The 12,230-nt window shown below is 36.9% G+C and overlaps 1 protein-coding gene across 2 annotated transcripts in view; it reads left to right on the forward strand.

Moving 5' to 3' along the window:
* The window catches only part of PPARGC1A (PPARG coactivator 1 alpha), a gene marked incomplete at its 5' end in the record, with an annotated part of 312,376 nt that extends 300,738 nt beyond the window's left edge, over positions 1-11,638 (forward strand). For both annotated transcript variants that reach the window (XM_081228987.1, XM_081228988.1), the window contains 3 exons: positions 236-357; positions 689-840; positions 7,746-11,638. In XM_081228987.1, coding sequence (XP_081085113.1) covers positions 236-357; positions 689-840; positions 7,746-7,849 — 378 coding nt within the window. In that variant the 3' untranslated portion in view covers positions 7,850-11,638. The remainder of the gene's footprint in view (positions 1-235; positions 358-688; positions 841-7,745) is intronic.
* Positions 11,639-12,230: the final 592 nt, after the last annotated feature.

Here is a 12,230-nt window from a genome sequence, read left to right on the forward strand (position 1 = left end):
GGATAGAAAAAGTAGAAGAGAGTGAGAGGCGGAAGAGAGTGATACTGAAGAAATGGAAAGTAAAACTTGGTTCAAGTGTAGTCTTTTGTTCAGGTTTAGTGTGTGTTTTGCTTTAATTGGCATGCTCTGGGGGGGGTTCTCATTACGCATGATTGCACATTTATAAATGTTTCTAGCATTCAGCTTCTTTCCTATCTTCAGAACTAGCAAGTGTCTTCTCACTTTCCCCCCCTAGGAAGAACGCCGTGTGATTTATGTTGGTAAAATCAGACCTGACACAACACGGACAGAACTGAGGAACCGTTTTGAAGTTTTTGGTGAAATTGAGGAGTGCACAGTAAATCTGCGGGATGATGGGTGAGAATCTTCAAGATTATTTCTTGTTTAGAAGCTGACATATGTAAAAAATTATGGCCATAAGATTACTAGAATGGGAATGCTTTGACAGATGACATGTTGAGTTCAGAACCTTATTTATTTTCTTTCATCCCTATTTATTAATCTTTCTAGTTGAGATTTCCTGTCCCAGAAATAAGTATTTAGCTGCTTGACAGGACAATCACACTGATAAATGGATGCAGTGGTTCAGACATTGGCACCAGCAAAGTCTCCAAAGTAGAAAGGGTTACAGTCATATATGCTAATCCTTCCTCACTAGCTTTGAACTTCTCTTCTTTGTCCGTTGCAGAGACAGCTATGGTTTCATTACCTACCGTTATACCTGTGATGCTTTTGCTGCTCTTGAAAATGGATATACTTTGCGCAGGTCGAATGAAACTGACTTCGAGCTGTACTTTTGTGGACGCAAGCAATTTTTCAAGTCTAACTATGCAGACCTAGGTATGGATTTTACTGTACATAGAGTGAGGAATCCATAATGTAGAGCTCAAAATGGAAGCGTATGTAAACTGTAGGCACATTGGGTTGGACCATCGCTTTATTTTACTAGAAGGAATATTTGAATACAGATTTTATCTTATTTTTTATTTTTTAACACACGAGACAGTTTCAGAAGCAAGGGGCTTAAGTTTTGGCAACAAAGAGAAGAAGCAAATTGTTTCTACTGTCTGCCCATATGCTGAAATTCTGCACTACTTGTATGTCTTTGTGTGTGTGTGTGTGTGTGTGTGGTATGGTATGTTCTGAGTGTGCAAGTGTTGTATTCGTTTGTAATCTGTTACTGCTTTCCGTGCCTACCCTGAATCCTTTTGTACAAGCTATAGCATTGGCATCATTGCTTTGCACAGCAGAATATGCAAAAGTCTTATTCTTTTTTCCTTATTATCTCACAAACTCTTAGAAATGTCAACATTTTCTACAAATTACACCCAGAGAGGAGAAAGTAAAATTTCATGTGCTAAATCACACTGTACTTTCTTTAAAACAAAAGAAGAAAAAAAAACCCTGTTTTTTTTTAGTGCTTCCATATGCTAGGCATTGTGCCAAGGCTTTGTAAGCATTTTCTCATTTAATTACCAGAACAATCCTAGGAAGTGGATATTATCATCCCCATTTTACAGGTAAGGAAGCTGAAGAATAGATAAGTATTCCTTTTTGCCTGTTATAAAAGTTGTACAGACTCAAGGGGTGACATTTAGAGAATATAAAAAGGTATTAAGATAAATAGTAAAATCACCTATCAGCCTATCACCTAGAGATAACCACTGTTACCTAGTATGGGATTTGCTGTTCAGTATTTTGTCTCAGAACGTCAAATTTCTTATAGTTGAGGTCATATTATACGTATATATACACTTTTAAGTTCTACTTTTCTTGATTAATATTATATAAGTTCATGTTCCACTGTGATTCAAAGGATCAAAAATAATTTACCAGTATATTTTAATGGTTGTATAGTATTCTGTTTGGCAAATAGTGCCATTATATTTAATCGTTCCATTATAGCTGAACACATTTTCGGTTTTTGATATTATAAATAATGCCAAGATGGACATCTTGATTTCCTTTCCAATTTTAATTTTGTTCCTTTCCATGTTATTTCCTAACTAATGTGTATATTGTAAGCCTTTAAATTCCTTCATGAAATAATGAAGGAAGGAAAATGACAAATGTCTTGTGTATATGACATAACTATTTAAATCAACTTATAATAATCATCATGAAATTAACATATAAATCTGCTCCTAAGCATTATTATATGTCTATCTGCACTTGCTTTGGCTTGGTATAAAGGAAAGAAAAATGAATACCAAATACAGGGCTTTTTTCTTCCTTCAGCTGAACTGATGTCTTCCTAGAGTAACTGATACAGGTGGGGTGCATTGTTCAGGGGGAATATGCTATAATTCACTTCACAAGCTAAATAGATAGTATGAAGCAGGGGAGAGGCAGTTGACTGTTAGAGAGATAGACGCCTAGGGATGAAAATATAAAAGGTGGCAAGTCATTTGTTCAAATGTTGGCTGATAAAAACAGTCCAGACAGATTGAAGTCTTGAGTTGATTTGACTTATTTTCTTCAGTGATGAAGTCCAGGGTGTTTTCTAGTCTCTCAAAACATCTAGAGTTTAGAATAAGCTACCTAGAGGAGCCTTTAGATCGTGATCCATCACTGGTAAAGGGAGCATGGGATAGTATTTCCAAATTGAACTGGAACCTCCCTGAAATATTTCTAAGAAGAATGCTTCTCCTCTAGTTATCTCTCTGCCTTGCCAGCAGCAATAGAAACTTTGCCATTGCTAAGCTAGCTCTGATTTCCTGAAAGGTGTGTTTAATGTGTATTCTAATAGCATGGGTTTTTCCAATTCCCTCCAGCCTTACAAATGCAGGAAGTGGAGTTGATCTGAGTGTAGGCCTGGTGTAGTTGAAAGCGCCTTGGTTTTGGAATTTCACAGGCTTGGTTTTGAAACCTGAGTTAGCTTTTGGACCTTGAGCAATTAAACTCCCTCTGCTTCTGGTTCTTCATTTGTAAAATACATTATAATGTTGTTGTGAAGATTAAATATGTGTCTGTGAAGCCCTTAGCATAGTGTCAATGTCTGGCACAAAATAGATTCTCAATGAATAGTAGCTATAATTATAATAAAAATGATTGTTATGAGAAGTTATAAATTTCAAGTTATTTTAAAATGAAAGAATCAACACCAGGGGCCAGCTTTGGAACCAAACAACATCATATATGTCTTGTCTTTATTCCCTGAATAGTTGAAGTTAAGTGCCTCGGGCCATGAATGCTGAATAAGGTGCATGTAAGCATATACTGGACTCTAAGAGGGGTTGGGAGCTTACATGTATGTCAAGAGTAAAGTGAAAATGATGTGATACTGATTAATTTTACCAAAAGTAAAGCAACCTATCATTTTAGATAGATTACCAATTTTTAAAATTTTTATTTGCTCTCCTAAATTAAGTTAGCTCCTATATCCCATTTCTCTGCTATTTTTAAATTATAGTTAATTTACAATGTTGTGTTAGTTTCAAGCGTACAGTAAAGTAATTCAGTTATACATGTATATATATATTCTTTTTCAGATTCTTTTCCACTATAGATTATTATAAGATATTGAGTAGAGTTCTCTGTGCTATCCAGTAGGTCCTTGTTATTTATCTATTTTATATGTAGTTGTGTGTGTCCATCCCAGTCACCTAATTTATCTCCCCCCACCCCCCTCACCCCCCATCCCCTTTGGTAACCATAAGTTTGTTTTCTATGTCTGTGAGTCTATTTCTGTTTTGTAAGTAAGTTCATTTGTATCATTTTTTTTAGATTCAACATTTAAGTGATATATGATATTTGTCTTTCTCTGTCTGACTTACTTTACTTGGTATGACAAATTCTAGGTCCACCCATGTTGCTGCAAATGGCATTATTTCATTCTTTTTTAGAGCTGAGTAATATTCCATTGTATATATGTACCACATCTTCTTTATCCATTCCTCTGTCAGTGGACATTTAGGTTGCTTCCATGTCTTGGTTATTGTAACACTGGGGTACATGTATCCTTTCAGATTATGGTGTTCTCCAGATATATGCCCAGGAGTGGGATTGATGGATCATATGGTAGTTCTATTTTTAGTTTTTTAAGGAACCTCCATACTGTTCTCCTTAGTGGTTGTACCAATCTACATTCCTACCAACAGTGTAGGAGGGTTCCTTTTTCTCCACACCCTCTTCAGCATCTATTATTTGTAGACTTTTAAATGATGGCCATTCTGACTGGTGTGAAGTGACACCTCATCATAGTTTTGATTTGCACTTCCCCAATAATTAGTGATATTGTGCAGCTTTTCAGGTCCCTGTTGGCCATCTGTATGTCTTCTTTGGAGAAACGTCTATTTAGGTCTTCATTTCTCTGCTGTTGAGGCCACTTAATGGTTACTTACAATACTATTAGTACAAAACACAATGATTCTAGTTACTATTTATGAGCCAGATTTATAAATGAGACTCAGAATTTAAAGGGATGATCAAGCTTATCATGATGAAGCCAATATTTAAGTCTGGTTTCTATGAATCTGTAATCTGTGTGTCTTTCTGTTTACTGTTCTATAAACAAATAGATCTTTCCATTTGAAAGAGCTTGATGAAAAATCTCAAAGAGGAAAGACAGAAATTAAATTAGGACTATAGGGTCAAAATAGAAGGATGGATCACGATTAAGAATATGATCATTTTGATCAGGAATTAGTTATGGCTTAGAATTCGTAAATAATAAAAAGTAAACAAATAACATTGGTCACAAACTCTTTATTAACTCAAAGAAATGTATTATATTACCAACATCTTGAATACATAATAACTTTACATATACCCTTGCCATTCATTGGTAAATCAATCCCAGATCTGAACACAAATATTTTCAATCACGTTTTTTTTGTTTTTTTGTTTTTTTTTGCGGTACGCGAGCCTCTCACTGTTGTGGCCTCTCCCGTTGCGGAGCACAGGCTCTGGACGCGCAGGCTCAGCGGCCATGGCTCACGGGCCCAGCCACTCCGCAGCATGTGGGATCTTCCTGGATCGGGGCATGAACCCGTGTCCCCTGCATCGGCAGGCGGACTCTCAACCGCTGCACCACCAGGGAAGCCCTTCAATCACGTTTTTAATAATATGTGTGGGTGTTCAAGATTAATACATTCATTAGACAAATACTGAGTGCCTACTTTGTGCCAACAGTTTTCTAGGTGCTCGGAATACTGTTGTGATATGATTTGTTTCTATTAATACCGTATTATTAATTATAAAAAATTATTTTTTTTAATTTGTTAGAGTGGCTTTCAGGTTATTCCTATAAAAATTTCATTATCTCTTAATTGTGTTGCAATATCCTTCCCTTAGTGGAGGGAAAGGGATGGAGTGGATGTTATTGCCACAGGAGTTGCATATAAACACATTGCCTCTTCAAGAAATGAGAAAGATTTTGTGGGTGCCGACTGACATAGTATGCCCATGAAAGTTGGTATATACATAAGCACCAGCCACTGTATTTCACAGTGTAGAAACTCTTGAAATCCACTGTATCAAAGTGCTTTTAGTATTTACTAATGAAAACCCAGAAAATTCTGGGTTTCATGTAGAATAATCCCAAATTAAGACATTTTAAATATTCTCAAAGTTTCCTCCAAGGAAAGATACACATATATATTCTCAACGGTTCTATGCTGACTTTATGTCACACAGACTGCCATCACTGGACAGCTCTTCCGTCTTCATCTACAGTGCAAGTGGAATTCTGATTTCAGGCTAATCTCTGACAATGAGCAGGGCTTTTTTGTGCGTCTACAGAAAAGATTTTGATTTGAACAACAGCTGCTCATGAGGCTCTTTGGTTATACAAGCAAATTATTCATTAAGCTATGAAGAGAAGTGTGTAAGCCAGTGTAATTTAAGATTGACCATATAGGGCTTCCCTGGTGGTGCAGTGGTTGAGAATCTGCCTGCTAATGCAGGGGACACGGGTTCGAGCCCTGGTCTGGGAAGATCCCACATGCCCGCGGAGCAACTGGGCCCGTGAGCCACAACTACTGAGCCTGCGCGTCTGGAGCCTGTGCTCCGCAACAGGAGAGGCTGCGATAGTGAGAGGCCCGCACACTGCGATGAAGAGTGGCCCCCGCTTGCCGCAACTAGAGAAAGCCCTCGCACAGGAATGAAGACCCAACACAGCCAAAAGTAAATAAATAAATTTTTTTAAAAAGTAACAAATGTTCAAGTACAATTGGTGTCTCTCAAATAATAGCTATTGAATAAAATTTAAAAAAAAAAGATTGACCATATAAAATTTTAGTGAGGAAAGATGGGCCATTTTTGTCCTGTTTTTTATATCTGAGGCTGACTATAATTGTTCATCTTACCTGGAAAAAGAAATACATTAAAGACAAGGGATGGTGAGAATGAGAAAAAAAAAAAAGTGAAGGAATTTCCTTGTCTTTAAAGTAGATTGAAGCTGGTGGGGAAGGGGAATCAGCCTGGTTCTGGAGAGCTTGAGGGATTTGCAACCTTTTCAGAAGAACACCTTGTGAGGTCAGTGATTAGTCCCCATATTATCTAATATTACCCTTTTCTGTCACCGAGCATTTCTATTTTGTAATTTAATCTGGGTAAAACACAAATATTTATATTTTAGTAAGATTGTTAACGTTTCCCAGAAAGGTTTAGTTTTCTCTTCTAGTAAGTGCTTTCCAAAGAATGAATGTGTTTGCCAGAGGCTTTCTATTGTATTTCCAAGATACCTTTTCTCAAGCTGAGAGACCAGCAGAAATAGTTGACTTTTTCGTAGATGTCAAAGGAGAAAAATCAGAAATATTTGACAGAATTTTACCTTACGTCCAACGTGACTCACACACATCCATTTTGTTCAGGGCTACTTAAAGTGGCATGTGGAGCTTTGCACAAAAGCTTACTTGGACTAGTTTAAGGATCTAAGAAAGACCATGGCTTTATTTATATGCGTATATTTTTCCTCTCCTATTAGTGAGTAAAGAGGCTGCATTTGCCCTCTCTGGACATGAAGCATTTTCCTAAACCTTCTAATGTGGGGAGAGTTTGTGCCACTGTTGCTGGGGTCCCTCAAGGTACTGGAGATCGTATGTCCCTCCCGCCTGAAAGGGGAGCAGCAGGGCGATGAGTGGGTGAAGTTCTGACAGTTCTCTCTCTCCCACTCAACTGGCTTTCATGCTCAATGAAATCAATTCCACTGAATAGGAAAATTAGTTCCAGCTTCTACTTTTACCTCTCCAACTAAGTGGTTGAGGAACCTTGGGTAAGTCATTTAACATACCAGGAAGGGAGAGGGGGCTTATTTTTAAAGCATATTGATTGACTAAGTTGCTATTGAAAAGAAATTTTAAAGTCTGTTCTGATTACCTCCCAGGAGTGTTTAAGTCTAACATGAGTCAATAGATGATTGTTTTGAATGCTCATCACTCCTTACCCTCTGCAAATATATACATGTGCTATAAATAAATAAATATATAAATATACAATTAATTAACTAATATATTGGTGTGTATATATACCAGTACCATATACTATAAAAATACCTTCTGCAAATATATATACACATATTAATATTCATACATATAAATACCTTCTGAAAAAATATATGTAAATATATGCACATATATATGTGTACACCAACACCAATATCATATACTAATAAAAGTTGGGCATATTTTTTAAAGTATATCGATTGGATAAGTTGCTCTTGAATCAGGTAATATTAGCTTAGATGATTGAGTTAATGACCATCAGCAGAGGGTACATCTAAATCTGGCTTGGGTTTCTTTCAGATTCAAACTCAGATGACTTTGACCCTGCTTCCACCAAGAGCAAGTATGACTCTCTGGATTTCGATAGTTTACTGAAAGAAGCCCAGAGAAGCTTACGCAGGTAACATGTTCCCTGGCTGAGGATGACAGAGGGACGGTGAATACCTCACGGGACAGCGCGTCCTTCCCTAACAGACTGTTGCAAGTCATACTTAGGAATTTCTCCTACTTTACACTCTCTGTACAAAAACAAAACAAAACAACAACAATACAACAAGAACAACAACAATGGTTTACATGAACACAGCTGCTGAAGAGGCAAGAGACAGAATGGAAACCCAGTAAGCACATGTTTATTTATGGGTGTCAGCTTTGCTTTCCCTGAGTCTCTTGGTGATGGAGTGTGTGTGTGTGTGTGTGTGTGCACGCATGTGTGTGTGTTTGCCTGGTTTGGGGGAAGTGTGTATGTACAGGTGGGGACTGGGGGCACCTGACCAGAGCGTGCAAGGGCAAAACACTTCAAATGGCAGCAGTTCCATGAAGACACACTCAAAACCTAGAACTTCAAAATGTTCATATTCTATTCAAAAGGAAAAAAAAAAAGTGTACATCCAAAAGGAAAGAAAACCAACCAACCACAAGCCACCCTAAAATGACAGCCACTGATGTCTGGGCATCAGCCTCCATACTCTGTTTTTTTTAAGAAAGTGCAAAATCAACTTGAAGCAAGCTTTCTCTCATAACGTAATGATTATATGACCATCCTGAAGAAACTGCAGGTTCCGTAGAACTCATATCCTTTCTCTCTCTCTCCCTTTTTTTCTTTCTTTTTTTTTTCCTTTTTCCTTTTGCCATGGAATCTGGGTGGGAGAGGATACTTCGGGCACCGAGCTCAACTTTCCTAACATTTTGAAGTTTCTGTAGTTCGTCCTTTCTCATGACACCCATGTAAATGTCCAAAATGTTGATCTTCCACAGCGAATTTCAAAAGCCTTGTCAATGGTCAAGCGTGCAGCTTGTTCAGTGGTTCTTCCTGAGGAGCGAGCACGGTGTTACATTACTAATGGGAGTTGGGTAGAACTCTCTGGGATGTGTTCAGATAGTATAATTGCTACATTCTCTGATGTAGTTAAGTATTTACAGATGTTAAATGGAGTATTTTTATTTTGTGTACATACGATACAATGATGTTCTTCTTTTGTTACAGCTATGCACTGTAAATGCAGCCTTCTTTTCAAAACTGCTAAATTTTTCTTAATCGAGAATATTCAAATGTAATTATGAGGTGAAACAATTATTGTACACTAACATATTTAGAAGCTGAACTTACCGCTTATATATATTTGATTGTAAAACAAAACAAACAAAAAAAGGACAATGTGTGTGTCCGTTGAGTGCAACACAACAAATCGATGCTTTACGCACAACCATCCCTTCTTAGGTGAGCTTCGATCCAAGCATCTTGTCAAGAAATCTCCTAGCCCCCTAAAGGTATTAACCACTTCTGCGATATTTTTCCACATTTTCTTGTTGCTTGTTTTTCTTTGAAGTTTTATACACTGGATTTGTTAGGGGAATGAAATTTTCTCATCTAAAATTTTTCTAGAAGATATCATGATTTTATGTAAAGTCTCTCAATGGGTAACCATTAAGAAATGTTTTTATTTTCTCTATCAACAGTAGTTTTGAAACTAGAGGTCAAAAATCTTTTTAAAATGCTGTTTTGTTTTAATTTTTGTGATTTTAATTTGATACAAAATGCTGAGGTAATAATTACAGTATGATTTTTACAATAATTAATGTGTGTCTGAAGACTATCTTTGAAGCCAGTATCTCTTTCCCTTGGCAGAGTATGATGATGGTATTTATCTGTATTTTTTACAGTTATGCATCCTGTATAAATACTGATATTTCATTCCTTTGTTTACTAAAGAGACATATTTATCAGTTGCAGATAGTCTATTTATTATAAATTATGAGATGATGAAAATAATAAAGCCAGTGGAAATTTTCTACCTAGGATGCATGGCAATTGTCAGGTTGGAGTTTAAGTGTTTCATTTGGGAAATTCCGCTTTTGCAGAAGCAGTGTTTCTACTTGCACTAGCATGGCCTCTGACGTGACCATGAAGTTGTTCTTGATGACATTGCTTCTGCTAAATTCAATAAAAACTTCAGAAAAACCTCCATTTTTGAGCATCAGGATTTCCTCTGAGTGTGGAGCCCTGGAATGGAAGTCAGTAAAGTTTGGCGTGTATATTCAAGTTTTTAAATTGAGATTCGATTACAGTTTGGCCGACATGACTTTTCTGGAAGACATGATATACCTACTACGTAATCGTTCTTTTCCTTTCTCTCGCCCAACACGATCTTATAAAATGGATTTCACCCCCAGGCCAATGCAGCTAATTTTGAAAGCTGCATTCATTTATCACCAGCATATTGTGTTCTGAGTGAATCCACTGTCTGTCCTGTCGGATGCTTGCTTGAGTTTTTGGCTTCTTATTTCTAAGTAGATAGAAAGCAATAAAAATACTATGAAATAAAAGAACTTGTTCACAGGTCCTGCGTTACGACCGTAACACATCTTTAATCCGCCTAATTCTTGTTGTTCCGTAGGTTAAATGCAGGTATTTTAACTCTGTGTGGACGCCAAACTAAAGTTTACAGTCTTTCTTTCTGAATTTTGAGTATCTTCTGTTGTAGAATAAGAATAAAAAAAGACTATTAAGAGCAATAAATTATTTTTAAGAAATCAATATTTAGTAAATCATATTATGTGTTCAAGGACCAGATGCTTTCTCTATTTTGCCTTTAAATTTTTTGTGATCCGATTTTCAATACATTCTCCTTTTTGCCCTGGATTGTTGACATGAGTAAAAATCTTGGTTTCTTTTCTTACTTATGAAAAGACAACACTACAGATTTCATGTTGAGGATTCATTTATCCCCCCTTCTGGCCTGACAAATATTGTTACCATGAAGATAGTTTTCTTCCATGGACTTCAAATTGCATCTAAAATTAGTGCAAAGAGAGACTCACTAGACCATCCAAATAGAGCTTTTGTATCTTATGCAGACACTGTGGGTAGCCCATCAAAATGTAAACTGTGTTCCTTTTATTTTTATTTTTAAAAAAATTTTTGGAGAGAATATTTCAAATGAACACATGCACCCCATCATCACTGGAGGCAAATTTCAGCATAGATCTGTAGGATTTTTAGATGACCCCGGGCCATTGCCTTCATGCTGTGGTAAGTACCACATCTACAATTTTGGTAACTGAACTGGTGCTTTAGAAATGTGGGTTGTTTTTTTTTTTTTCAAGAGATGTAGCAGAATAATTCTTCCAGTGCAACAAAATCAATTTTTGCTAAACGACTCTGAGAGCAACGGTTGGGCTGTCAACATTCAAAGCAGCAGAGAGGGAACTTTGCACTATTGGGGTATGATGGTTGGGTCAGTTGAAAAAAAGGAAACCTTTTCATGCCTTTAGATGTGAACTTACAGTAGGTAATGATTATGTGTCCTTTTTTGATGGCTGTAACGAGAACTTCAATCACTGTAGTCTAAGACCTGATCTATAGATGACCTAGAATAGCCATGTAATATAATGTGATGATTCTAAATTTGTACCTATGTGACAGACATTTTCAATAATATGAACTGCTGATTTGATGGAGCTACTATAAGATTTGTAGGTGAAAGTGTAATACTGTTGGTTGAACTATGCTGAAGAGGGAAAGTGAGCGATTAGTTGAGCCCTTGTTGGGCTTTTTTTTTTCCCACCTGCCAACTCTACATGTATTGTTGTGGTTTTATTCATTGTATGAAAATTCCTGTGATTTTTTTTTAAATGTGCAGTACACATCAGCCTCACTGAGCTAATAAAGGGAAACGAATGTTTCAAATCTACTTCTGCTTTTCTTATTTATCATAACCAAACTTCTGGCATATTCCTCAGATCAGTACACATTACTCTCTTATCGTTATTCTGTTTCCTCTCTGGATCCCCCCCCTCCCCCTGCTTTTCCATATTCATGGATGGATTTCAGTTCTAAGGTAACATGCATCTTCTGTATTTTACCTTGTCTCCTTTCAAATGGCAAAGGCGGAAGTGGTGATTTCTATAATGAGAAGTGATGTGGGACTTTATCAAACGGATTAGCTCTGTTTTTGTACTTAACCCTGGAAAGTGTGCATTTTAAGTACAAGCCACTGCCCCTAGTGAGAAACCTGCTAAATATTTCAGCTTAGGAAGCAATTCTACTCTAATGGGCTGAATTACTTTTTATTGACAGTTGATTTACAATGTTATGTTAGTTTCTGGTGTATAGCATGGACTGAATATTTTTTGAAGACTTGTAACAGAATGCATCTCCCTGTCCGCCCGTCATATGTAAGTCATCAGGTTAAATATGGGACAAGCTGATAGATTGCTGCTGGTACGGCTTGCTGTCAGGATGTCCACTGTGCCTTGTAGGTGATTGGTGATCTTCATGACAGA

The sequence above is a fragment of the Mesoplodon bidens genome (genome assembly GCF_964165515.1).
Source record: "Mesoplodon bidens genome assembly, chromosome: 1".
In the NCBI taxonomy this organism is placed as follows: domain Eukaryota; kingdom Metazoa; phylum Chordata; class Mammalia; order Artiodactyla; family Ziphiidae; genus Mesoplodon; species Mesoplodon bidens.